This window comes from Rosa chinensis, chromosome 7 (assembly GCF_002994745.2).
Source record: "Rosa chinensis cultivar Old Blush chromosome 7, RchiOBHm-V2, whole genome shotgun sequence".
Lineage (NCBI taxonomy): Eukaryota > Viridiplantae > Streptophyta > Magnoliopsida > Rosales > Rosaceae > Rosa > Rosa chinensis.
Window position 1 is genome coordinate 14,578,220 of NC_037094.1, and position 26,742 is coordinate 14,604,961.

The window sequence follows — 26,742 nt, forward strand, 5'->3', positions numbered from 1 at the left end:
GATCTAGCTATAACTAGCTGTAAACTACATGACCATCATCACTTCCTCTTACGTTAATCACTTATTTAAACTCAAATCATCTCTTCCGCTGGCTAGCTAGTTTTTACAAATCATGCACAAAGGTCTTTGCTGAGGTGGGATCACGGGGATGAAGCATATGTAACAATTAAAAATAATGGAAGAGATCGATTTCAAAGTCAAAACAAGGAAAAGTCCATCATACTATATATATATATATATATATATATATGTACATATATAGTATGATCCCCTCCTAGGTAGCTTATCCAGCTATAGGATAGCAATATCTTGAGTCAGTTGCAATACACAGCTAGGCACGAACTCCACGAGTGATGGAAGAATTAATATACAAAAGAAATTAGTGAAGCAATTTGGTTACCATTAATGGAGGCAACTGTACAAGTTAGGTAGAGGTGGCTTTTGGGTCCGCCGTGGCCACCCCACCACGATCAATACAATTTCACGAAATCTTCTCCGTATGGCTTTCATTGTAAATCCATCTTTTTCCTACTAAAGCAGTATATAGAGGTGGGCAGCTAGCTAGGGGCCGGGGCCAGGGCCAGTTTGAATACTTGAAAAGTTGAAAGCTATTGGTGGACTCAACCACGCGGAATACTAAGCCTAATTGATCGATATTTTTATTAAGCATAGAGTTTAGGGTTTATGATTTTAATTATACCCAGACTCCGGTATTTTTTCTATGCATAGAGGTAAAGAGTATTGAAGAAAGCTATAACGATTCAAAATGTCTAACTTCAACTCAGACTTCTAATTTAGAGAAATTATTAATGGTAACAAGATCCATAAGATAAGCTTATATGCATGGCCATAAGATTATAGACAGAATGGAGCTCATGCAATTTGGTGTGGCTGTACGTCCAAGGGCATTGGTTCTTAGATCCAAATCCGTTTGGATGGATTTGTGTTTTGATATCATTGCTTAACAATTAATTGCAAAGCGGAAACATTTTCGAGCCAGTTCAATGAACTTCATATTCACAACTGAAACCCCTTTCGATGCAAGCTAGCCAAACTGAAAAGATCGAGTTCAATCTTACGTACAGCTAGCCATCTCTACTATCATGTTTAATTAACTTCGTTGGTTCATTTGTGTATAAAATTAGCATAATTAATCATTTGGAGTGCATCCATTTTATACTTCAACTAAGTAGTATGAAGAATGAATGAAGGGTTTGGAGAATCAAGAATATTGCAAAGTTCAAAAGAGAGAGAGACAAACTAAACCCTAAAGTTAATTAAAATGCATGTAGTTATGCAATTCTCGAATTTTGGAATCCCATGGATCTTATCTATGTACTGTTATTCTGAAGAAGATGAGTTGTGGTTTTGGGACAAAATCGTGTCACTTTGTGTAAATGTTACCAGTTGTGCTATGCCATCAATAATTCAGGAGCTGCAGCTAGCTACAGAATTCTTCTGACACCATAGTACTGTTTGGATTGCTTTCCTACCAACAAACAAATCTGTTCAATTTGACCTTCAAAATAATTGATACTTATCCTGTCTATTAAATAAAGTACTGATTTAATTGTAATTAGGTTTCATTTTCTTGCTTACAGCTAGAGGTTGGGCGGTTTGTGGGACATTAATCAATTACACCAATTATATTAAATCTGGGAGGTGATACCTCCTAATCCTCAACTATGGATAATACAGATAATAATTGAGACTATATATACTAATTACAATTCATATGTTAATCAGTTTAAAACTGAAGTTTTTAAATTAATCTTCTCGAAATGCAACTCGATCACATCCCTCTCTCTGATTCCTGAAAGCTATATCTAGCTATATATGTATGAGTATGACCTCTTGGTAAATCGTCAGCAAGCTCCAGTTACAGTACTTGTAGAGTGACCAAGGAACCAAGAACTTGGAAAGTAATTATCTGGAAACTGATCCGAAAAGAAACCATCGGCCATGACTGGTTCGGCCATCAATTCGCTCAATTCCTCCAACTTTTGATCAAAATCCTCAAAGCCCGGAACAACTTCATCTCCCAACATCATATCCATCACACTCTCGTGACTAACTTCATCCTCTTCCGGCAGTCTCTGTGCTTCCTCTTTTACAGGCACAAACTCATTTTTGCTCTTTTCTTTTTCTGAGATTTGGGGAACTTGGTTCTTGTGCTTCCAGCAAGAGAGTTTCGCCGAGTAGGATGAACATGGTTGTGTTCTGCAGTGTAGGTTATGATGAACAATTCTGGATTGGAATTGCTCCTTTCAACTTGCTTTCTTGCTGAACATCCTTTCGAGCTACTGCACCGGTAATAGCTCCTCGGATATGGCGATCCCTTGATGGGTTTTTGCCCATATTTTCGCCACGCCCACACATCCGAGAACAGATCTTTCTCCTGAACCTCTTGCACCACCCTCTTGCTCTGATTCTTCCTGCTGAAATTAGCATTTGAAAGATTAAAAAAAAAATCAAACATTTGGTCAAAACTAAAAGCATATCTAGGCAAAAATGAGTGAAAGAGGTTCCGACAGTCAGTCTGACAATATGTACATAACATTTCCTTTATGAATCATTTTTGATATAGAATTACCAACCTTCTTTTGGACATGGGTGAGGATTCTTTCACGCTTTTCAGCTTCTTTGGCTCTTTTTCTTCTGCAGTGACTTCTTGCGGAACCGATACGGAGGCGATAGGAATGGTTGGTGGGGAAATAGGCTGCAAAATTGGGTAGAAGGGCTTGTAAAGCTCCTCCAATTCATCCAAAGCTGTTGTGGCTTCAAACAGTTGAGGAAAAGCCTGGAAAATCTCATCATCTTCTTCAATGGTTACAGGAGCAAAGCCAAAACAAGATGATTGAGAGAACTCCATGGTATGAGTAAGGCCTTCAAGATTGTTTTTGCACCCTCTCACCACAGCTTGCAAATCCCAGTTCTCCATAGCATACAGAATCGCAGAGACGGAAAGAGAGACTAGACTGGCTTTTGATTGTGAAGAAAATAGGATGATAGGAATCTAAAACAAGGCTTGCTTATATATACTCGTCTTGTGGTTTCTCATTGGGGTTGGGGTTGACATTGCAAAAAAGTCAAAAGGGTTCCATCCCCTGTTTAGCAAAATTGACAACCGTACACGCATCTTACGTGGCTCCGGTGAACACCAGCAGCCAATGAAGAACTAGATAACTAAATTCTCCCCGCGCACACCGTATTTCGGCGCCGATTACTTACAAGTTGTGTATTTAAAGCCAAAAAAGTTTTATTTTGTCGTCTTCCAATAATTTTGCCAAATTTGTCAACAAATATGAAACTGAAAGTTTTCCTTTTCTGCAACTTGCGAGTTGCGACTTAGTTTCTTCGAACGTGCCTCTGAAATCAGGACTGGGTGAAGCTCTTCATAATTTGTCACTGTTGGACTTGAAAATTTGTATTGATTTTCGGATAAATGAAAATTTGAAGATGCTGACGATGAAAACCACTTTTTGTAATAATGGTGAGGACTTTAATCACATCCATCATCTTTTATGTACATGGGGCATGCATATACATGTGTATTAGGTATTATAGATATAGATATGCATGTAACAATTGTCAGGGATGGAGGAGATTGTCTTGGTTGGTCCCCCTCCTTGCTACCTCCGGCCCTTCCTCCCTATCTCCCCGTACCAAGACATCTATGAGCTATATGCTCTTAACCCTTTCAATATTCATGCATCCCCACTTTCAAACTCTCAAGTTTGGCCTTGTGTGGCTCGAATCGGATCAATAAAATGAACTACTTTCGATCAATAATTAATCTACAACGTACAAGTTAGATATTTACAATTAACAAATAGCTTGATGATTTCTCAAATAAAACTTTGTACTTCAAGTTAGAGATCACACAGACTCCTAAAATGATTTTGCAGTCTAACATTAGTAATTTTTTTACCTTATTTTTATACATATGCCATATAATAAAATCAAATAAAGTGTAACATAAGTTTCAGTCGGAAGTGCCAATAACATTTTCTATAAAAATAGATGATTGATGATATATAAGAGAAAATGTATAAAGGCTTGTGTTGTGCTATCACATTTATCTTTTTTATGGACATTGTAGGCATAGATGTAACCATTATCTTGGTTGGTACCCTTCCTACCTCCCCCAACCAAAACATCTATGACCTACATCCATTCCCCACTCTTAGAACTCAAAAGTTCTAACTTTTGGCCTTTTGGCCTTCCCTGGCTCGGCAGAATCCACTAGTGCAAAAAGAGTTAATTTCAACAATTTGTAATCGTCATACAAGTTATGTAATTAATTTGTTGCTAATTAACATCACAATGCTTTTGGAGGTGAGACTTCACACTTATAATGAATCTATGGGGCTTGCCCACACATCTCACACGGTCGCACTACTGGACATGAGTTGGGATCAATATTTAGCTAGAACACTAATCACTAATTTTTAGAGGACGCCTTGTTTAACAAACTCATGTAAAGCGCCTTAGAATTAACTCAACTTCAACACCATTTTTCCTTGTGTAAGCGTACACGTTGTAAACACGAGATTCCCAAAGTCAATATCGAAGAAGAAATATTCGTTCACTGCTTTCAACTTGCATTCCCCTCCATCCCCATATGGCTCCTTGCCTCCTTGGCATGGGCAATTGGAGTTGCAAGACACTACACTAACAGTGACAATTAATCATTTAATTTTAATAAAATACTCAAAAGGGACGGTGATGGACGAAAAGGCCAAAAAAGAAGCCTACAATATGTGACTTTTTCTTCCTTTTGACGAATATTAAGTGACTTGAAACCAAGGGAAGCTCAAGAATATTGGCCATGACTTGGTCCAATATATGACGGTGGTGACCACCACTATATGGTATCACTATTGAGAAATCTTCTTGTTTTGGATTTTTACTATTGAAGATCCTTTTCCTACCAAGCCCAGGAATTAACATAGAAAGTTCGGAAAACTGGAAAAGTATTAAGTTTAACTTACTTATATAGGGAAAATTGTGTTCATGATTAATTGAGACCTCAGGACTCCAGAGCCGGATCTTCCTTCTTCAGTTCTTTGGCTTGTGTTCATGGGGCATATCTTTGCTCGAGGTTATATTATTTACATGACTAGATATATGTAGCTGGAGTACACTTTAATAAGCTACCGGAGGACAATCCATATATTGTTGATTTATATGTTTTTAGTAACAACATTATCCTTTTGGCAGATCAGAGAAATTTTGTAATCTAGGAGCATGGGTAGTTGGTTAATCACGATTTCTGTGCCATTTCAAATGATTATAACTGATTGTTTGTTGTATCATGAATGGGTACAGCCATCCATGCTTGATGGTACGATTCATAATAATAAAATTACATAAGGTATATATACATGTCTGTAGTTCTAGCTTGAAAATGTCACAATTCAATGATACAATACTTGAAAATGAAATATCAATATGCGCGCTCTCTGTAATGATTCAACAATAGCTCAAAAACTATAAGCTCGGAAATGCATAGCCATCGATCTGCTCTCGGAAATGATACAACCATCTATGTTTTTGTGGAACTCAGAGACTTTTCATCATTTTCGAGCTCACGTCTCAGATTTCAAGTAATGATAAAATTGAGACAAATCATTCATGGTTCATTGTTTCCTGGGCTGGTTTTTTTCGGCCCCTTTTGAATTGGACTACTGGTGTTATTGGGCATCTTTGGGCCTTCAACTAAACAACACCAAAACGACGTCGTGCCCATCACCTCTCTGGCGCGCCGATTCGCAAGTCCGACTATTTAAACGGTGACTCTGTAAACTCCCAAATCCCAAAAATGGAGGACGCCTGCAAATCGGCGCTGAACTTCTTCTCCGATCAGCAGCTCTGCTACGCCGACATCCTCACCCCGCCGGAGGTTATAGCTCGAATCCAAGTCGCCGTCCTCAACTTCCTCCGAATCCTGACCTCGCCGGACCCCGCAATCTCCGACCTCCCTCTCGTAAGCCCTAATTACTCAACCGAACTCCTCTCCGAAACTTTCTCACTGATTTGACTGAAAATTGACTAGGTCGCTAGAAGCTCAAGCAATAGTCGAGTGAGCCGGGGCCTGGTGACTCGGACTTCATGGATTTTCCTGACGCGCTCGTTCTGCACCAGATCGCTTCTGAGGCCCAATGCCGCCAAAGCCTTTATCAGAGGTGAATTGATTGTAGATATCGATCGAATTTGACCGGGTTTTTTTTGTTTCGGTTCGATTTGATTAAACTGTGGAATGGATGTGACAGTGTGGAAGGTGATGGCGATGTGCTCTGAGATTTTGGGGCAAGGAAAGAGAGTCACGCAGCGGGAGCTCTTCTACAAGTTGCTTTGCGACTCGCCGGAGTATTTCTCGTCGCAATCGCAGGTCAATCGGACTATCCAAGGTCAGGTTCTTCAGTACCAAACTCAAATTTATCACAATCTTCTAAGTTTGGTTAAATTGGAAATGGCTTAAAATTGATCTGTGTGTATGCAGATGTAGTGGCATTGCTTCGCTGCAGCCGTTACAGCCTCGGAATCATGGCCTCTAGCCGAGGACTTGTTGCCGGCCGTTTGCTGTTGCAGGTGATTTTACTTTTAACTCTCCACATGATTTTCATTTCATCTGTAAATGTTTGAAGCAGCTGGGTACCTAATCAGTAAATTTGCTATAGGAGCCAAACCAAGAGGTTGTGGACTGTGCTGCCTGTGGATTTTCCGGGCATGCTATCACTGGTGACTTGAATTCGATAGATAAGTTGATGATGAAAACAGATGCGCGGTACATCATTGTAGTCGAAAAGGTATTTGTTTTACCAAGATTATGATCCGATTTCAGGCATCGTTCTCAAAGTTTAAGAAGATTAATTTTGTTTGATTTAGCATGCAATATACCAGCGGCTGGTTGAGGACCATGTGTTCAACCAAATTCCCAGCATTCTTATCACTGCCAAAGGGTACCCAGATATTGCCACGAGGTAAGTTCTGAACAAGCAGACATACATTGATTCCCACAAGAAGATTGGAGGTATTCTAATGACTCAATTAGATATGTCTCGACCATTGTTGAATATTGCAGGCTGCTGCTTCATCGATTGAGCCATGCATTTCCTGATTTGCCGATTTTAGCACTAGTCGACTGGTATGGATGTTCTGTTATTGTGAATACTGCAATAGTTGGATTGCTAGTTCTCATCTTTTGACCGAAAAATTATTTTTGAAGGAACCCAGCGGGTTTAGCTATTTTATGCACTTTCAAGTTCGGAAGTATAGGGATGGGACTGGAAGCTTACAGATATGGTACTTTTCTGTTTAATTTGATACTGTATTACAATTTGCTGCTATGCAGAAAGAAACTACAAATTTTAACTGGGTTCACTTTATGTTTTAGCTTGCAATGTCAAGTGGTTGGGAATGCGAGCTGATGACATAGATCTCATACCCGCAGAAGCTTTGGTTCCATTGAAACCAAAGGACATCCAAATTGCTAAAAGCTTGATGTCATCGGACATGTTGCAGGTTAACAACATATCCTGCACCTGAACATTTTATTTCCGACAGCATTAACATCTTTAACTGAGTTTAGGTTGTGTGTGCAGGAGAGCTACAGAGAAGAGCTGACACTGATGGTTGAGAGCGGCCAGAGAGCAGAAATTGAAGCACTTTATTGTCATGGATATGATTACTTGGGAAAGTTCATGGCAAAGAAAATTGTACGAGCCAATTACATCTAGCATTAGCCCCTACTTCAAGTTAGATAGTCAAATACCATGAAATGGATAGAGATAATGCTTGAACCCCCTCATCTTATATATGTGTGTGATTCAAATAGTATTCAAACAATAGTAGTTGGTTCACAGTAGCCATTGGGATTGTCAGAAGGCTAGAGAAGAACCAAAAACGAATCGGTTACACTAGTATCTTATTTTAACATTACAATAACTAGAAAATAGCAACTTTGCAACTTCTGACATACTGCTTACATTACGGACACAGATTTAACACATTAAAAAAAAATGACGCTTGGGATTTTACTTCGGACTGATTACTACTACAACTCTAGCAAGGGCATACTTGTATAATTTAACTATAAACTAGGCTCAGCTGCAATGTGCAGATCATACCGCAAAAGTCCCAAAATTGGCAAACGAAAAATAATATCACCTCACTATCTCTACCAAAATCTTCAGGCTGTCTTCGATCTGAGACTCACTTTTTTCCCTTCCACAATAAACTTTGAGCTGCCTTCCAGCTGCAGTCACCACCAACAAAGTTATGGCCTCAGAAGCAAGAAAGCATGAACACTAAATTGAGAAAAAAAAAAATAGAATGAACAAGGAATCCAAATTCAGAAAGATGCTCCCTTTGCCATTTGCTTGTAAAGCGAGCACCCACCAAATAAACTGACATAGTTTCTTTGTTTTAATAAAGTGCTTAAACCATTTAAGAAACCACATTGTGCGAATTCAGAAATGTGGCAGGGGTAAAATGATATGTTCTTCTGAAGGGAACATTAGAATACTGTTAAATATTTTCTGGTGCTCATACCTTTTGTCTCAAGTAAGCAACAGCATCTCTTTTTGAAGAAAAGTCAGAGAAAACAGAAGATGAATGTTCATCGATCAAAGCTTTCAGTGCTTTCAGTTTCATTGACTCTCCAGGTGCCTAGAAAAGGCTATCAATTAGTGCCAGAGAAATTTTTAAGATCAAAATTTGGATGAAGAACTTTTTAAGACTCACCTGACGAAGAAGTTGTTTAGAAAGCTTTTTCAGCTTTAGTTTTGGTTCATTGCCACTTCCCACTTCCAACGACTCATCTTGTTTGTCTTCCATGGGAGCGCCAAGATCAGCAGAACCTTCATCATCGCTATCATTAAATGATGTCTTTTTCCCCTCAAAGTAGCAACCGGCTACTTTCTTTTTCCGGTCCTTAATGCCTAGTCCTTGCTTTCCAGTTGTGGATTTGTCCTGAACATATAAGGCAAACCGCATAAATTGTCTTACTGATAACACAACTCCAAATATGCCCCACTTCCGTTTAATAACTTTCTTATAGCTGTTTAGTCCATTCTCAAAAGCTATAAGCATGAGGCAGTAAGAGTAATGATTGCATTGAGATACAATCATAAAACCATATGCTTGAGTTACAGAAAAAAGATCCAACCAGAACCAGGACAGCACATACCTGAACAAGATTGTATAGATTTACTTGATCATCCTCGTAAAACATAGTTCTCTCATTCACTTGGGACTTTTCTAACTTCCTCCTTTTCAATTCTGCACCAAGCAAACCCCCAGGGACGAACCCATATTTATGGCCCCACCAATTTGGAGGAATCTCTTTACATGTGGTTTCTGTAAGAGCACAACAAGATCATTACAAGAAAAAGGAATGGTGAAAAGGTTCTATGCCAATTAAATAGTAAGAGGATCAAGAGTACTAATCTCCCCAAGGAAAAATACATTAAAAATTTCCTCAATTTTGCAAAAAAAAAAAAAAAGAGAAAAATTCCATTGAACTAATAATTATAACAATAATGCAACATTGTAACACCAATTTTTAAATGCCCAACTTATGAACGAGGAAAATCTCTTTGGATATATGTACAATAGGCATTGGTCATTTTAGAGGGCAAAACATTCGTTCTGGGTACCCTTTGATAAGCACTCTCAAGTCTCAACAAAGGTTGATCAGTAGCAACATTATAACACCAATTTTCTCGTTCATTTCCTCGTTCATGACCAATTCCTCAATTTTGCAAAAAAAAAAAAAAAAAAAAAAGAGAAAAATTCCATTGAACTAATAATTATAACAATAATGCAACATTGTAACACCAATTTTTAAATGCCCAACTTATGAACGAGGAAAATCTCTTTAGATATATGTACAATAGGCATTGGTCATTTTAGAGGGTAAAACATTCGTTCTGGGTACCCTTTGATAAGCACTCTCAAGTCTCAACAAAGGTTGATCAGTAGCAACATTAGAATGAAAAGTGTACCAAAAGATCATCAGGTCACCCAAAATGCATGACTATAGCTGAAGGAAAGAGATTATGTATTCATGTACTGGATCCTTGACTGAAGTCTACTGGGGAGTTGAAATACAAAACAGTTAACTTCCTTGCATGTACATCTATTCCAGGTTAACTTACCTTCAGGACATATAACTTGAATCTCGGTTGCCTTCTCTGACTCATCATCAAGATAATTTATCTCAGGAGACGCCGCCCTTTTGACCTGTAGTATGCAGGCACAACCACAGTCAGCAATGACAAAATGCATGCCAAGAAAAAACTCAGGACCTTGCATCCAAGTTTCATTACCACCATTTTACCATAATCCACAACATAACTGCCAACTACCCTCTAAAACAAAAATTTGTGTACTCATTATGCAAGAGAAATATTTTCCGAAAGTTATCACTTACAAGGATTCCTTCCAGATCCTTGGAAGAATAAGCATCAACAAGCTTTCCTCTTTCTCTTCTCTTATATCTGATAATCATAGCCAAATACAAAGAAGAATTAGTGAAACAGCTGGTAATGAAAACACTAGAATCTCGATGAGAATTACACCAACCTTCCCTGTGGTCGAGTAGCCTTGACAACTGGTTCCTTAACCTCACTAGGCAATTCATCCTCGCTTTCCACTTCAGTGCTCTTCTTCTTCTTGTCAGCAGCTATAAAATACAATGACAATTAGACGATAGTAATCAAATATCATAGATTTGCCATCATATATACACAACAATCATTAAATTTAAAAAAATACCTTCATCAATAATAGGTTTAGCTGCTTGCTGCCAATCCAAAAAAAAAGAACCAAATGAGTTCCATGTTTGCAAAAGCTTGGATTTGCTAGAATGGGATTTGAATAACAAGAAGAAAAAGTTTACCACTTTCAATCTTTTGAGGATGCTATCGAATTGGGTTGTATCAAATGCCCACTGGTTAGGCTTCTCTACACCAACACCTAATCCAACAACAAACACAAAAAATGAACACATTCATCATAACAAGACATAAACTTTCTGTTTTCAGTTCCCAAAAACAAAAAAGCACAAACCAGCAGTGTCCTGCTTGTTTTTGACTCTAACATAGCCTTTGATCCCCTGCTTGTCTTTCCCAAGCCCTTCTCCTTCTTCCCAGCCCTGAATTCAAATCCTATTAATTCAACAAAATTGGAGTGAAAGGCGTGTAATTTGAGAGAAACAAGAGTACCATTTGTTTCATGAGGCGGAAAGCGGCGGACTTTTTGGCCACACCGACATAGTTGACAGGGGCTTCCGGTGCGGCCATGGTTTGGGTTGTTGTAGCTTCTGTGACTCCGACCGACGAGCCGCGATTTGCAGCCGTCTCTCTCACAAATCCCGGAGGTCGAGGAGTAAAGAGAAGTTGCACAGCGCCAAACTACAAACCTAATAGAGGAACCGAGTCTCGACGACCGCACCAATCTTCCACTACCATCTAAGCGACGTCGTGTTGCTCTACCAACTTATTTTTTATTTACCAAAGCAATTAAGTAAAACTGAAAAATAAAAAATGAGCTACGAGCTCAAAGTATTGGTTAATATTTTAAATTTCAAGTTCTTTTTAGTAGTTCAAATGAAAAAAAAAAAATATATATATATATATATAAATTCAAATTGATGCAATACAACCACAAATCCATCCAACGGGTATTCTCATGATAACTTTCTTTCAATCCAATATAAAAAAATAAAAAATAAAAAATAAGTTTTTTAGAGATTTTTTTCCCACTTACCTCATTAAGTTTTTTTAATTCTTCCTTACTCAAAACACTCTAAGGAGGTACAAAAAAAAACTCTAAGGAGCTCCAAAAAAACCCTGCTGCCCTAGGTCGAGAGTTTGAGAACTTCTGCTCGGATCGACGGGTGTCTGCCTCGCCGCTATTGGGCCGCTGCCTGACGGGTGTAGAACGCTATTGCTCGGGGAGTTCAAAGGGAGAGGCTTCTAGCTCAAGGTTTGGACGAGGCTGGGTTGGTTTCCAGACGGAATCTCTATGTGTTATGGCGTTGTGCAGGGTTGGTTGGATCTGCGTACGTGCTGTAGAGCTGAGTGGCGTCATGGTTCTAATGGTTTCAAGCGGCAGCGTAGTTCTAATGAGATATGCGGCGGTGTGGATCTGGAGGACCAGGGTGGCGGGCTTTTTGCTTTTGGAGGGGTGTGCAGCGAGGCCAACTGGTGGGCGCTGTATGCTGGGACGGTGCGGCCTGGTTGCTTGTGGTAGGCGAGCAGGGTATGGCAGCCTGGCAATAGGTGTGGACGATGTCGCACGAGCATGCACTGGTGGGAGATGATGGTTAGGTCTGATCCAGATCCTGTTAGGCCTTGCGGTTTTGGAGTATCTCCTTTTTGGGCTTTTAATTGGGCTAGGGCTTTGGCCCTTGGCCCAACCCTATGGGTTTTGCTTTTGTCTAATTACAATAATTTCCTTGTATTAGGAACCTAGTCTGCTAGCGCCTTCAGAGTAGTACCGAAAGGGAATTCTCGCTATGTCTATCTGCTTAATTTGTCTAATAAGTGGGTCTATAGCTATGTACCATTGTGGGTACTACTACTAGCTTCTTCTCTACGGCGGAAGAGTATGTACCGGCCTATTCTGGCTTGTGATGCAATATATTAACACCAGTTTTGGGTTGATTAAAAAAAAAACACTCTAAGGAGGTATTCCCTAATACCTCATTAAGTGTTTTTTGTTTTTTTATTTTTTATTTTTGAGACTTTTTTACCCTCACTCCTTTGTTACATAGAGAGAGAGAGAGAGAGAGAGAGACCATAAGAGACTTCGTGGGATTCCGTCACCGATCGTCGGATTTTGGCCAACTTTTGCCGGAATCCAGTCACCGATTGCCAGATTCCGGTCACAGGCCGCCGCCCATCGGACTGCTTTGACAACCTCACCGGATGTCCCTAAAGAAGTGGTTAGAGATCTTATAGGTCGCCGGAAAGGTTTATTGCCCCCCAATAGAACTTTTGGTCTCAAAAATGAAAACTAATCTCCCTAAATTTAGACAAATAAACTTTGATTAAAGAAAAAAAACAAGGAGATTACATCAATTCAAAACGTCTATTGCCCCCCAATAGAATTTTCAGTCGCCGGAATGAGAACTAATCTCTCTAAATTTAGACAAATAAAACTTTGATTAAAGAAAAAAATAAGGAAATTATATCAATTTAAAACGTCTATTGCCCCCATAATTATCTCCAAAGGCAAGACAACCACTGGGTTACATTAGAATGGTTAAGTTTATGCCAAAAAACAACCTCTTAAGTAAAAGTTGTTGTTACAGAGAATATTTCAGAGTCAAATCTATGGCCCTCCTCTCCCCAATCTAAAAGTTTAACTGAGATTTAAAAGAAACTAAAGTTAAGAGTGAAAACAACAACATTTCAACAATAAATAAATGAATATGTTTGCATAAAGCTGAACCTGATGTGACAATTACCATATAAATCATTAACAATTCATGTAAACTAAAGGGGCTTTGGTTTTGAACGCAAGGAAGAGACAAACTTGAGCTCCAAGATGGGCCCAGAAACCCTCTTCCGCTGTTGTTACTGAACTTGGCTGCTCCGTCAATATTGTTCATCTTCAACCTCGCTACTTATCCAACGACGGCCTTAAACAAATCTTAAGTGTTTCTTTATCTTCTTCTTCCTTAGACTAGATGTTTTCTTAATCGAGATATGGGCTCTAGTTAAGATGAGTATTTTGCCCTACAATCCTTCAATATCTATCAGAACCAAGAGTTTTAGATCAAAAGCCGAGAAGTCCGAGTCCTAGAACCTGGCGGAGCTCGGCGACTGAACTTTGCAACTTTGATATGCAATTTGGACCTCTGGTACAATAATCTCATCGGAAAATTGCCTCAAGTGGGCTCGATGGTGAACTATCGCTGGGGAGGGAGAGGATGTCATCGGTTATATGGTTTGTGTTGTCGCCGGGATGTCAGAGATCGATGTCGCCAGTGGAAGTCGAATAAAGGGGATTTGAGAGAGAGAGAGAGAGAGAGAGAGAGATGAGTGGCTGTGGTTTAATTTCGTACTCTTTTGAAGGCTAAAATTGACATTAAGCTGTTAAATTGGGTTAGTGAGAACACAAATTTGTTATTGGGGTAAGTTAGTTGATTTTAACTTATTTTTGTGCTTTGGGTTAAGGACTCAAAAAAAAAAAAAAATTCAGGCCTGAAACTTAGTTAGGCTGAAAGCTCAAATGAGTCAAATCTTGTGGTTATAATTAAATATCGTAATGAAATTATGTTCGAGATAGTGTAGATATTGCATAAGATTGATCCTTGGCATCAGATTGATCCTTGCCTTCTAAGCAAAATAAGTACACCAAGCTCTTTATATTGTTAGTAATTTCAAATTACCAATTTTTCAGCAAGAAGAAAATATGATGGGAGCTTCTATTCATATCTCCAAAATTGGTATTTGGATCTCCCCACTTAATAGACCTCCAATTTATTTTTACAAAATACCAATATGCCATCCACACCTCCCTAATTTTTCCAAAATGCCCATCGTCTAATAAAATCAATAAAAATCCTTTTGTTTTTCTTTTCTAGATTCTATTCATACCTCCAAAATCGATAATGGGTCCCTTCAAATTTTGAACAATTCACAATCCTATTTTACCTTTGAAAAACAAAAATCTCCAGGTGGTAGTCTCTTTCTTTCACATAATTTTGTCACTTCTATGTTGTTTCTTTCATCCATGCGTATTTTTTAGTCTTTCTTCCAAATTCTAACTATCATAGTTTGACTTTTGTTTCAGTTTGGTTTATGTTACTGTTATGCTTTCTTGCTTTGTTTTTCTCTTTCTGACCTTCTGGCCTTTGTGTACTGCTATTGTATCAAAAAAAAAAAAAGTCTACCATGCTATCAAGTCTATGAAACTATAGTACAAGAGAATTGAAGTGGAAACAAAGAAATCCAACAATCAAATAGTTAGATAGCATAATAGCACCAACTTTTCAGGTCATACCAAGTTAATCGAAAAGCCTACAATTATACAAGAGTAATTAAATAAAAGGCCATTCAAAGTAATGTCAAACACAATTAGGTCTTGGACTCTCTAAGGATAAATACTAATCATTCTTCCCAATGGTCTGCACAAAAAAACATGGTGCCAAATCGAACCATTTAATCAAACCAAGAACCAAAATTCCAAGTTTATGAAGTGGATACTTCTAATTTTGAGTACAGTAGTACAAATCGAGAACATCATACCATGTAATCAAGATGCATAACCAAAATTTCAATTTTCTCAAGTGAATGCTTCTAGGTTTTAGTAGTACTAATCGAGAAATTAGAGTTAGATATTGGTGCGATACAATGGTCAATGATTTTAGAGTTTATGTTGGAGGAGAAGGTTTTCTCCAAATTGAAAACTACTAGAGATAAGAAGAGGCGTTTTTTTTCCCTCCCCTCTTTTATGTCTTTATTGGTAACTTGACATGAGTTGACAAAGTCAACTATTATTTGGAAAAAGAGAGAGATCCAAATACTAATTTTGGAGGTTTGAATAGAAGCTCCCAAAAATGATTCCAACTTGATAACTTTTTTTTTGAATCGAATGAGGTCAGCCAATTTTATATTTCAGCAAGCAGTACCAGAAACGACACATCCCCAAGGGGCCGACAGAAAGAGCCGTCATTTAGGATATACAAATGACCTATTCTAAACAAACATAACCTCGCACTCTTGGGTACACCCACCATTTAAGGAGATTTACGCACATTTATTCTAACAAAACCTAGAAGCTCAGAAGCAAGTTAAATAAAATGTAACAACCGATCAAACTAGATTTTGCGACCTAAATGAAATTAAACAATATTTGGATTAGCGGATGACAAATCATCCTCCACACCCCAAACTAAGGAGGCCCAGGACCCAAATTTTAGAGTCCAACCCACCCAAGCCCAGCCCGCAGTCTAAAACGAAGCCCAGAGAGTCTAAATTGTAATTGCTAAGGGCACCCCGCCCTGCTCCCGTTCACCTATGCCACTGACCTGCTCCACGCCGCCGCAGCAGCCTCCTCTGTCGAGATAGCACGGCCAATTGACGACACCTGCTGCATCGAAAGCCACCACAACCACCATCTTCCTCATCCTTCAACCTCGACCCACCGTCGACGTTCGTAACCAGCGTCACCGGTGAAAGAGCTAACGCATCTGAGCAGCTCCCCTTCACATCTCGCCTAGTATGAGAATCCAACTGCGAGGCTCCAATCTTGACACCAACTGCACGAGACCAGAAGCCCATCATAGTCTCCTCTACCTTTGAACGACCACCGTCACCAAAACCTTCAATCTCACCACCGCCAAGCTCACCCAATATATCCCCACCACGTCCAGCCTCGTCTTTGTACAGCGGTTCTCAAAGCTAGAGATCAGAAGGCAAATCTGGTTGAACTCTATTGATCCACTTCACCGATGCAGGCGGTGAACAAAACAGTGCCGGCGACGGTCCATCTGTCAAGCCGACAGCAAGTGCCAAGAGGAGCCAAGCATCCGCAAGGCTAGGGATGACATCCGCCATCGAGTTTGGGTAAATTGAAAGATTTTGTCGAGGAAAAGTTTTCTTCAATAAACCCTAGCAGAGAGCGGCTAGGTCAGTGCCTTAGTTCCCCAAACTAAAATGATAGTATTATTCATACCAAAAAAAAGAAAGAAAGTTTCCAACTTGATAACTCTATTAGCATTTCAGTCTAGATGAATATATCAAATGCTAGTTAAGGCATATTTTTCTTTTGGACGAAAGCTAAGGTATATTATATATTTGGTATGTAATGTTCCTAGTTCCTACAAAGATTTTTTTTAGTATTAGACCTAAAAAAAGACCTTTTGTTTGCCTCACAAAAAATGACAGAAGTAACCCGGCGCATTTTTTACTTTTTACCATGGAAACAGGATTACTTCCTTTGTAATTAGGCAGTGGGCAGCGAAGTCGAGGTGGTGGGACAAATAATTAGAATTACAGTGGTGGCCTCTATATAATACGGCACACATGGATGGATTCGTAGGTTTTGCCATATACCAACTCTCTCCGTGTGTGCGTGATTGGGGTTGGTTCTAGAATCAGCAGGGCATTCTCTTTAAGTGCATTTCATGGGGTCTTTGTTCGGTAACTGGCCGTCATATGACCCTCACAACTTTAGCCAGCTCCGACCCTCCGATCCCACAAATCCTTCTGTGAGTCTTCACTTTCTCAATCATCAAAAGCTTGCTTCGGTTTTTTTCTTGTCAAGTTTTCTGCTTCAATTGTCTTATGTAATTTTTTGTAATGATCGTTGCCAAGTTGTGTTTTTTTTTTTCTGAACCGAGTTGAGAAAAGAAGGTTGGTTTTTGCTGTGATCTTATTCAGTTCTAGATAAGGGCTTCTGGGTATGTGCATTAAGAAACTTTTGAGACCCAGTTTGAATTGTATGAGAATCATGATTTCTGTTAGTGACTCTAATTTTTGTTCTTGTAATGAATAGTGTAAGTAAATACAGAATTCTAGCATCACAAGAATTTACCAGTTTTCTTGATTTACAGTCTCTAGATTAGCTTGATCCATGAATTACAGTCTCTTATGTTGCTCTTCTTGGTCAGAATTTATCAGATGTGTTTTCTGTTTGATCTTTTGATCATTGAACAATGTGTTGCTTTTAGTTATGGCTTGTTGTGACTGTTAACAATCATGTCATTCATAGTGTTGTGATCTAAATTATATCATCATTTCTCCATAAAGTTTCATTCTTTTTACCATATACAATTAAAAATGTTTTCTGCCAAAATGAAGCTTTGTTCTTCAGTTAACATATACTGTTGTGTTCAAATCTTAGAGAGTTCACAAGGAATTGGCAAGCAGAGGCATTAGTTACAACTTTACTGAATTTGAGATATTTTTGGCATTTTGAACTGTTCTACATGGCAATGATGGGTGATTATAGCTTCTACTGATGAGTATACCATATACATGAAGCTCATTTAATACCTTGCTAAGTTACGGTGGGGAAACTAGTATTTGAAAAGTGTGCCAATTAGGTTTCGCCTTCCTATATATGGCTGTTATAGAAAATATCTCCATAATTGTCTGCCAGATAGAATGCGTTTAATATGGTTTTGTCGTATGTTTGGTAAGACGTCTAGAATTTTTATATGGTGGTATGCAAGGTTAGAATACATGATGTAGGATTTCTGCATTCTCCAAATGCTTACTTAGTTGAGCCAAATGCATGAATAAGTCGTATTGGGCGGTATAGAGTATGTCTGGCCAAATTGTCTGTTCTTGTAGCATGTTAACGTTAGAGCATCTAACTCGAAACCAATCAGTAATGGTGAGATGCTCAATAGTGTTCAAATTTATATGCATGAGAAAACATGGTGTCTGTGCTTTTCTGCAAAAATAGCTGGCATGTCTAGCGTAGCACCTTAAGCTTAGATCTGTTTGAGAATGACTGAGCTCACATCGTGGGCAAGAACACATTGATTGAAATATGTTATAAGGATTGCCAACATGAAATATAGTGAGGAAGTCAGAGCGATATATGTGTTCTCTACGTCTCAACAAACTCTTTAAGATATTATTGCCTTTCCTTATACCTAGAAGATAACTTAGCAGCTTTTATACTGAAGGTGAATGTTCTGTTTCTTGTATGACTGAGTGCTAAGAAATGAATGAAAGAGAAACTGCAAAGAGTTTACCCTACCTTGTAAAGAGAAGCAGGATTGTTGGTACAGAGTTTAGCAATACTCTGAAACATATGTTAGTATGGGTATCATCCATCATTTAGCTTGGCTAGTTGGCTTAGTGTTGAAAAAGGCCTATCTGATTCCAACCACCAGAATACATATTCTATAGTGTGCTTGTATTATGCTAATAGTTACAGCTGCAGCGTGTTGGCTACTTATTCTGATCACCAATCTAGATTAGAATGGAAAGTGGAAGTAATAATTATAGCTTGTCGTATGTCTCTCATCAAAAATTGAAAATGATGTGAATTAATGCTTTCATGTCATGATTTGTGCTTGTGATTGCAAAGCGATTGGAAGTAAATGCTTTTTCTTTCTTATAATCCTGTCTCCATCTCTCTGTAGAAAATGACTCCTACAACCTATCATGCTACCCACAACCGGACCCTTCCACCACCTGATCAAGGTAATGAAGAAATGTTTCTATCCCTGTTATTTCAATGGTAACGCCTTTTGTTTGACTTCACATTTGCTGTTGATTAGTGTAGAGTTTGGTTCCTGCATCAATATTCAGGGTCTTAATAAGATCCCATCAGGGATGCTGTTTAGACTTGTAAATTTTGCTTTGGAATTTGCTAATTGTGTTGTTTTAAAATTTGAAACTTACCTGATTGGAACCACTTTGCAGTGATAACTACTGAATCCAAAAACATTCTTCTGAGGCACATGTATCAGCAGCATGCCGAAGAGAAGGTACTAATGCAGACTTTATGCCTCCTTTTTCTGACAGCTTACATATGCTGACGTGCATATGACTGAGAATAGTGAGAGAGAAGCTTTATTCTAGTTTTCATGACTTCTTGTTGCAGTTGAGACAAAAGCGAGCTGCATCAGAAAATCTTTTACCAGAGCATGGATGCAAGCAACTTAAGGGTTCTGTCTCAGATAAGTCCTAACAAGCAAACTGCCTCTATCACTTCCAACTGGGCTCATTTGTTGTTGCATGGATACTGGAAGTTCAGCATACCCACAGTGTGAATATTAGTGTCACAAGTGATAGATGTATTAAGTGTAAAAGCTGCTTCACAGACATGTAGACTTGTGTTGTACAAATTAGATATACAGCTTTAAACAAATAAAATGATTAGTTACATGCTTTGCTTATGTTATGGTTCTATATGTCTTCCAAATGCTAGTTCCATGCTCATTTGAATCGAATGAGGAACATGCTTCCCAAAAAAAAATGCTTGTGTAAGGTGACTGCAGGTTTGGAAGGTGCATGCGATACACCCTATCGGCATATGCCTGCATACAAGAGAGCAATGCACACGTTGTTTTAATCGATTTTACTTTGCATCTTAAGCCATGGGATTAGTATTCTGGTCATACTTGATATGCTCAATAGAAGTTTGTAGGTTTCCAGTTGTAGGAACTGTGCTACGGCCAGGCCTCATCGTGTAGGTTTTCTTCTACTATAGTCAAAACTTGAAAGTGGAAAATGGGAAAGACTTTGAGGGTATCATTAATTGGGTCTTTAAATTGTTTCCTTGCTGGTAGGGTTCATTGTATCTCATGATATCCCTAACGCAGTATTGTCACGTTTATATGGCCAGAAGAACATTTGCCCTTGCATTCCATGCTTTCTATGTTCTTCACTTCCCACCAACAACAGAGAAAACTATAAACACCAAACACGCCATTTCCAAAAATTAGGATTATTTTGACCAAAAAAGAGAATGAATGAAGTTACTCAAATTATGAATATGCCTCTACCTAACGGGTTTGGTCTAGCAGAAACCTAACTAGGTCTGCAAGTTAAGCAAATATGAGCTGGATATTTAAAGAGGTCAATGTTTAGCTTTTAATCATTCTTCTTCGCAAAAAAAAAAAAAAAAAAAATATATATATATATAATAAAAATAAAAAAAGAATATGCCACTGAGCACTTGAGTTTCACACGAGACAAGTGTACCAAAGTGGGTCCCATCATTGCCGCATCATCTTCAATCTCTTAAGTGAGGCCCAAAACAGTCGGACCGAGCCAACAAAAACCACACACAGTCCCCAAAACGCCGTCGCTTCGCCTCCCGGAGCTTCCAGCTCTTCAACCACCATGGCGGCCGCATCCCTCTCCGCCTCTTCAGTCGCCGCCACAACAACCAAATCACTCCCTCACTCTCTTTTCCTCTCCAATCTCCACACCTCTTCTTCTCCATCTCTCCGATTACCGGAAACCCGGCCCAGGACCAAACCCCTAGTTTGGGCCTCCGCCGGCACGGCCCTCGAGGTCGACCAAGCCCAAACCTCGGCCACCCCCTCCAAGACCTTGCCTTTCCGGGTCGGGCACGGCTTCGACCTCCACCGATTGGAGCCCGGCTACCCTCTGATCATCGGCGGCATCGACATCCCTCACGATAGAGGCTGCGAGGCTCACTCCGATGGTAAGTTGATCAATTTCCATAGCCAAATTTCATCTACTATAATTACCACAAATTTTTTTAATTAATTAATTAATTTTACTGTGCTCAGGGGATGTGTTGCTTCACTGTGTGGTGGATGCTATACTGGGAGCATTGGGCCTCCCGGATATCGGGCAGATATTCCCGGATTCGGATCCCAAGTGGCGCGGTGCGGCTTCCTCTGTCTTCATCAAAGAAGCTGTAAGTAGTCCTAGCTCCCTTGTTCTTTTTTCTTTCTGGTTTGTAGGTCTAATTGATCACTCGGAATCAGTTTTGTATACAATTTGTGTCATTGTTGCCCTAATTGTAACAGTTGGGATGATTGGGACAAATGAAAGCTATGGTCTTTGTGTTGTCTGATTTGCTGGGGACATAAATAAAAAAAAAGCTACACGAGGTTAGACTAAGCATTGAATTGTTGAGTGATCGATCATGCGTGACGATAGGGCAACAATGATGGGTTAAAGGGTTGAGTTTTTTAACTATTCGAGCAAAAGCTGGGCTCCAATCCACTCACAATTTTACAAGCAAAATTATAAAGAATAACATAATAATGTAAAGGTTGAAGGTATTAGGGGCTGCATTGGTGTAAGGGGCCTCTTACGAAACTGAAGTTGATCTTTCACAGATAAAGAATCGAGTTTGTTAAAAATAGGCTTCTTCTTCTTCTTCTTCTTTTATATATACAAAATTAGGACCGCCTTGGTGTGGGGTATGGGGCAGAAGCCCTCGGTGTCTCATCCTAGGGCAGGGGCAGGTGAGTTGTTTATAAGAAAATGTGCAAACAAGATTAGGTAGTAAACAATATGGAAGATAATTTTCCATGGACTTCGTTCCTGTTAGCATTGCCTAGTGTGCTTGTTCTGTAGGGTCTACCAATCTTCATGACCACTCTTGTCTGTGTTTCTTTTTCTGTATGTTAAATTAAGAAATGCCTTCAATGATGTTGAACAGAATGCTAGAAAAATCCATAGAGAAAAATTAATTTAAGCAAACTTCACATCTGTGCTATGGTTGTTCCAGGTGAAATTGATGCATGAGGCAGGTTATGAAATTGGAAATTTAGACGCCACCTTGATTCTTCAAAGACCGAAATTGAGCCCACATAAGGAGGTTATGAGGGCCAACTTGGCTAAGCTGCTTGGTGCAGACCCATCTGTTGTGAATCTGAAAGCCAAGACTCATGAGAAGGTCGACAGCCTAGGAGAAAATCGTAGCATTGCAGCTCACACAGTGGTTCTTCTTATGAGGAAATAGAAAGGGCCTTCAATTCCAGTTATCACGTGCTACATTTGTATCTTATTACAGCTCTTTTCTTTTATGCTGCTTCGTATAGGTTGCTTACTCTTCATGGCATTTGGTTTTGCGCTAGATACATGTAAAGTTGTTTTCTTTCTCCTGAACTCCTTTGAGAGAAAAGTCATAATATATGACAATAGTATGATTGGGCAATATGATGTCATTGGAACGTGCTGCCTAAACTAGGTAGGCTGTTTCATGTGAACTGTTATATTCTCTGTGTTGAGATCTTGATTGACCCTGAAAATCCAGAGCAAGGCACATGCAAAATCTACAAAGACTAGCTAGTTTGCCAAATTTGAATTCATTTGCCTCTTGCTAAGACCTGAGCTTATCCCTTATAATGTAATATGCCTTTGTTCGCGTTTCTTAGTCATTAGTTTAAGCCTGCTTTGATTATTTTGGCTTTAGAGAGATCTCACAAGCTAACATTTCGAGAGGCGATTAGCGGTCGCAAGCTATGGCAGTGTAGCTTGAGGCCTCGAACCCTTGTTGACCTTCCCTTAAACCACCCAGTGCGTACCATTCTAGAATGTGATCTGAATATATTTCAGGGAAGGTTTTAGTACTCTAAAGGGTCATGGAGTTTCAACTCCCAGATTCCAGGGCCAGTCACTTGATCAGGGCTCGACTTGTTCAAAGCCACAAGGGTCTGTTTATATTCTCAAGTGTTCAATGCCTCACGTGGAGGAATCGTTCTAATGTCTGACTTTTGACTAGGATGAGGGGGTAAACAATTTCCACTGCAAATGGAAGAGAACCAAACACAGCAAAGCAGAGCCGGTTCAACGACAGGGTCTCCACTAAACTGTAGCGGTCTTGATCTTGAACAATTGAAGCTGACCAACAAAGTCCGCCTCCATGACCCCATCTTACAGCCACCCGTATGGTTGACAAAAAGTCTCAAAGATTAATAGCCATTAAATATTTATCATATTTTTGAAATTAAAACTCGATACACAAATTACAAATGACACGTCCGATTCACTAATCATATTTCTGAAATTAAAATTCGATACATAAATTACATAGCTTAGTCATAATTGATGGAGTGATGGTGCCACAGATGAGTTTCTATGTAGTCGACAAGAGGTTCTCCCTTCACCCTAAAACACACGGTTGATATGTGAATATATGATCGAAAAGTGGGTCTAATAAGCGATCTGTTAAAATGGCCAAAAAATAGAATCTCTCAATAGAATGGCCCTATATATATATATATATATATATATATATATATATATATATATATAGAGGGCCCTTCCACTAAGGATCCTGTTTTTGGTCTTGTATATGGATAGTTGTATAGGGATAGGGCACTAGACCAACTTTTCGATCACATTTCGGCATCTTAACCGTTTAGTTTTTAGGTCCTAATGTGTAGATCATTTCTGCAAATTTTTAGCCAAATCAGTGATTTGTTAAAGTATCAAACTAGAATAAATCAATGAACGAACCAAATCTGTCAAACTTGAATAGTTCATACTTATAATCTTAAGTCGCCATTTTAAATATCTTAACGATAATCAATTTGGCTAAAAATTTGCATAAGTGATCTACACATTTGGACCTAAAATCTAAACGGTTAAGATGTTAAAATATGATTAAAAAGTTGGTCTAATGCCCTATCTCTATAAAAGACCCAAAAAAATGGATCCCTCATTAGAAGGGCCCTATATATATATATATATATATATATATATATATATATATATATATATACACAAATTTTATCCAGAGCGGAGTTGTACTTTGAAATTACGGAGTGAACTTCGAGTTTTTGGTCACTTTTAGGTCGCATATCTACATCTCGACCGTTCAGTTTTTAGGTACTAGTGTATAGATCATCTCTGCAAATTTTCAGCCAAATTGATGACCGTTAAGACATTGATAACTGCCTTAAAACTAGTACGGTTCAGGTAGGACAGATTCAGTTCGTCGATTGGTTTAAGCGAGTTAGATACCTTAACGATCATCAATTTGGCTGAAATTTTGCAGAGATGATCTATACACTAGTACCTAAAAACTGAATGATCAAGATGTGGATATGCGACCTAAAAGTAACCCAAAACTAGAAGTTCGCTCCTTAATTTCAAAGCGGACCTCCGCTCTAGATATGATATATATAGGCCTGATCACAGATGGACGTCCGCACTATCGTTAAAGTGCGGACGTCGGCGCAGCAGCCACTTTCAGGCCTCGATGGCGGCGCACGGCTTGCCGGAAGGAGGTCGGAGGCATCCCAAACGGCTTCTTGGTAGCGATCGAGGTCGGAGAAGGTTGGGGTTGCAGGTTTCTGGGCAGCGCTGCAAACCGGTCGGCTACGACTCCACTCGACGACAGACTGGCTTCCCAGACCCCTGGCCTCCGTCCGGCAAGCCGCACCGTCGATGCTTGATCAAGGCCGGAGGAGTGACGTCAGCATTTTTTCTGGGTTGCGGACATCCGCTCTCGAACGGTTGTGTGTGTGTGTGTGTGTGTGTGTGTGTATATATATTCCCCTATTAGGGTTTTGGTGAATTGTCACCAGATCATACACTATAACCCAGTTACCCACCAACAAGGTATGGTTAGCAGCGAGGATCAAACTTGGATTGTGGCTCAACCACAAACACGCCCTTAGAGCATCTTTAGCAGACTCTTTATTTTGACTCCTTAGCTATTTTGGAGAGCATGTATAGCTTTTTATCTATTTTAGCAGCTGCACCAGACTCCTAAGTGGCTCTCTATTATAACTTTTAGCTATCTCGCTCCCAAATATAGAGAGCGGGATGAAGCTCTCTCTAATTTAAAACATTCTTTTTAAGTTATTTTATGTAATTTATAAATACATTTAAACTATTTAATCTTCATTTAAAAAATAATATAAATTCAAAACTAGCTAAAATAGAGAGCATTGATGCAGATGTAATTCTAAAGTGGCTAGCTAAAATAACTTTGGGCAAATTACTGGTCACACCCTCATTTTTTTGGGATTCGACAGTTCAGTCCCTCGTATCGTAATTTTAACAAGTAACTCCTCAGACATTCAAATTTCACACAATTTGGTCCAAAATGACCATTTTACCCCTCACTTCCTTTTTTTTTTTTTAAATTCTTCTTCTCTCTCTCTCTCTCTCTCTCTCTGTGTTTTTTTTTTTCCGGCCAAAATCCCACCCACCCTAAAACCCTACACACAACCTGAGCAAAAGCCCTGTGAGCTCTCTTCTTCTTCGTCTTGCTTATCGAAACCGCGTGCTGAACAAGCCCGGTACAACCCTTGATCTTCTTCGTCTTCCCCAACCCACCACACACCAAGCAATAGAAATCACCACTATCCCAATTCCCCTCGTAATAACTCCTCAACCCACTCTCCTCCACAAACAAATTCAACAACAACTTGTACTCCTCATTCTCCTCATCTCCAACCTTGCAATCCTCTTCTTCCTCCTCACACTCGGACCCACTACCCGACCCGACATTGCCCTTAAAGAATCCGCTGCAGGCCTCCAAGGCCTTGTTGTGTAGCCGAAGCGCGTGGTGCCTCAACTGCTCTTCTGCCGACGCCGGAGCCAAATTGAGCTTGGCTGAAGTCACTGTCCACCCAGACGAGGGCCACTCAGAGGTTGAGTCATCGTTCAAGGCCGGACCCGGCCATTCCGAACGCAGGTCAGGTTGGGAGGGCTTCTTGTTGCTGCTGGGCAATTCAATTTCGGTTCTTGTTTTCCTCTTGGTGGTGGGGCCTTCTTGGGAGGCGATCGGGTACGGCAATTGGGGGTTTCCGCCATTTGGGGTGGCTCGGATTGTGGAATTGGGAAAGGGAATGGGAATGGGGTTTCGGCGATTAGGGGGACCTTGGTGCCAGAGAGAGTGGAGGTAAATGACTTCGTCTCTGAGTCTTTGTTCATAATAGGGATCCATTGCTGCAATTTGAAGAAGAAATAGTTGGGGAAAGAAAGACTGGAGCTTTAGAGGGGGTCTGTAGATTCGTATCACAGAGAGAGAGAGAGAGAGAAGAATAATTAAAAAAAAAAAAAGGAAGTGAGGGGTAAAATGGTCATTTTGGACCAAATTGTGTGAAATTTGAATGTTTGAGGAGTTACTTGTTAAAATTAAGATACGAGGGACTGAACTGTCGAATCCCAAAAAGATGAGGGTGTGACCAGTAATTTGCCCAATAACTTTTTAACTACTTTAGTTAAAATTTGACTAAAAAATGGCTAGCATTGCTAAAGATGCTCTTACCAACTAAACCAACCCTTGATTGCTGCACATATAATTAATTAATTA

At 39.4% G+C, this 26,742-nt stretch overlaps 6 protein-coding genes across 6 annotated transcripts; 3 read left to right on the top strand and 3 right to left on the bottom strand.

Moving 5' to 3' along the window:
* Window positions 1-1,627: 1,627 nt before the first annotated feature.
* Window positions 1,628-3,015, bottom strand: LOC112178891 (probable WRKY transcription factor 29). Its single transcript, XM_024317154.2, is given in 3 exon segments — window positions 1,628-2,119; window positions 2,122-2,438; window positions 2,598-3,015. Coding segments are annotated over 3 exon segments (915 nt in total). The 5' UTR covers window positions 2,942-3,015; the 3' UTR covers window positions 1,628-1,865.
* Window positions 3,016-5,824: 2,809 nt separating this feature from the next.
* Window positions 5,825-8,074, top strand: LOC112176504 (meiotic recombination protein SPO11-2). Its single transcript, XM_024314463.2, has 10 exons — window positions 5,825-5,989; window positions 6,059-6,188; window positions 6,276-6,413; window positions 6,506-6,594; window positions 6,684-6,812; window positions 6,892-6,986; window positions 7,088-7,150; window positions 7,232-7,308; window positions 7,400-7,527; window positions 7,608-8,074. Exons 1-10 carry the CDS (start codon window positions 5,825-5,827, stop codon window positions 7,740-7,742), a joined length of 1,149 nt encoding a protein of 382 aa, XP_024170231.1. The 3' UTR covers window positions 7,743-8,074.
* Window positions 7,798-11,426, bottom strand: LOC112176505 (G-patch domain-containing protein 1). Its single transcript, XM_024314464.2, has 11 exons — window positions 11,232-11,426; window positions 11,077-11,161; window positions 10,907-10,983; window positions 10,783-10,810; window positions 10,591-10,690; window positions 10,439-10,505; window positions 10,164-10,248; window positions 9,194-9,363; window positions 8,749-8,976; window positions 8,557-8,673; window positions 7,798-8,260 (listed from the first exon to the last, which is right to left on the bottom strand). The coding sequence occupies exons 1-11, from the start codon at window positions 11,307-11,309 to the stop codon at window positions 8,195-8,197; spliced, it is 1,101 nt and encodes a 366-aa protein (XP_024170232.1). The 5' UTR covers window positions 11,310-11,426; the 3' UTR covers window positions 7,798-8,194.
* Window positions 11,427-17,051: 5,625 nt separating this feature from the next.
* Window positions 17,052-19,879, top strand: LOC112176508 (DET1- and DDB1-associated protein 1). The gene is made up of 4 exons (XM_024314466.2): window positions 17,052-17,230; window positions 19,121-19,181; window positions 19,404-19,468; window positions 19,585-19,879. Exons 1-4 carry the CDS (start codon window positions 17,147-17,149, stop codon window positions 19,669-19,671), a joined length of 297 nt encoding a protein of 98 aa, XP_024170234.1. The 5' UTR covers window positions 17,052-17,146; the 3' UTR covers window positions 19,672-19,879.
* An 848-nt stretch (window positions 19,880-20,727) lies between these two features.
* On the top strand, window positions 20,728-22,720 carry LOC112176507 (2-C-methyl-D-erythritol 2,4-cyclodiphosphate synthase, chloroplastic). Its single transcript, XM_024314465.2, has 3 exons — window positions 20,728-21,156; window positions 21,245-21,375; window positions 22,198-22,720. Exons 1-3 carry the CDS (start codon window positions 20,829-20,831, stop codon window positions 22,429-22,431), a joined length of 693 nt encoding a protein of 230 aa, XP_024170233.1. The 5' UTR covers window positions 20,728-20,828; the 3' UTR covers window positions 22,432-22,720.
* On the bottom strand, window positions 22,656-26,373 carry LOC112177462. Its single transcript, XM_024315751.1, has 2 exons — window positions 25,634-26,373; window positions 22,656-22,713 (listed from the first exon to the last, which is right to left on the bottom strand). The coding sequence occupies exons 1-2, from the start codon at window positions 26,371-26,373 to the stop codon at window positions 22,656-22,658; spliced, it is 798 nt and encodes a 265-aa protein (XP_024171519.1).
* Between the last annotated feature and the right edge of the window lie 369 nt (window positions 26,374-26,742).

Bases quoted from the DNA above. Each gene is read 5' to 3' on its own strand.
- LOC112177462 (XM_024315751.1), bottom strand. From the start codon at position 26,373: ATGGATCCCTATTATGAACAAAGACTCAGAGACGAAGTCATTTACCTC. The intron at 22,714-25,633 runs GTGGGTGGGATT...CTGGATTTTCAG, and splicing joins GTTGTGTGTAGGGTTTTAGG to GGTCAATCAAGATCTCAACA.
- LOC112176504 (XM_024314463.2), top strand. From the start codon at position 5,825: ATGGAGGACGCCTGCAAATCGGCGCTGAACTTCTTCTCCGATCAGCAG. The intron at 6,189-6,275 runs GTGAATTGATTG...TGGATGTGACAG, and splicing joins CGCCAAAGCCTTTATCAGAG to TGTGGAAGGTGATGGCGATG. The intron at 6,987-7,087 runs GTAAGTTCTGAA...TGAATATTGCAG, and splicing joins TACCCAGATATTGCCACGAG to GCTGCTGCTTCATCGATTGA.
- LOC112176508 (XM_024314466.2), top strand. From the start codon at position 17,147: ATGGGGTCTTTGTTCGGTAACTGGCCGTCATATGACCCTCACAACTTT. The intron at 17,231-19,120 runs GTGAGTCTTCAC...ATCTCTCTGTAG, and splicing joins CCGATCCCACAAATCCTTCT to AAAATGACTCCTACAACCTA. The intron at 19,469-19,584 runs GTACTAATGCAG...TTCTTGTTGCAG, and splicing joins AGCAGCATGCCGAAGAGAAG to TTGAGACAAAAGCGAGCTGC.
- LOC112176507 (XM_024314465.2), top strand. From the start codon at position 20,829: ATGGCGGCCGCATCCCTCTCCGCCTCTTCAGTCGCCGCCACAACAACC. The intron at 21,157-21,244 runs GTAAGTTGATCA...TACTGTGCTCAG, and splicing joins CTGCGAGGCTCACTCCGATG to GGGATGTGTTGCTTCACTGT. The intron at 21,376-22,197 runs GTAAGTAGTCCT...TGGTTGTTCCAG, and splicing joins CTGTCTTCATCAAAGAAGCT to GTGAAATTGATGCATGAGGC.
- LOC112176505 (XM_024314464.2), bottom strand. From the start codon at position 11,309: ATGGCCGCACCGGAAGCCCCTGTCAACTATGTCGGTGTGGCCAAAAAG. The intron at 10,811-10,906 runs GTAAACTTTTTC...TTGGATTGGCAG, and splicing joins TCCTCAAAAGATTGAAAGTG to CAAGCAGCTAAACCTATTAT. The intron at 8,261-8,556 runs GTATGAGCACCA...TGGTGACTGCAG, and splicing joins TTGCTTACTTGAGACAAAAG to CTGGAAGGCAGCTCAAAGTT.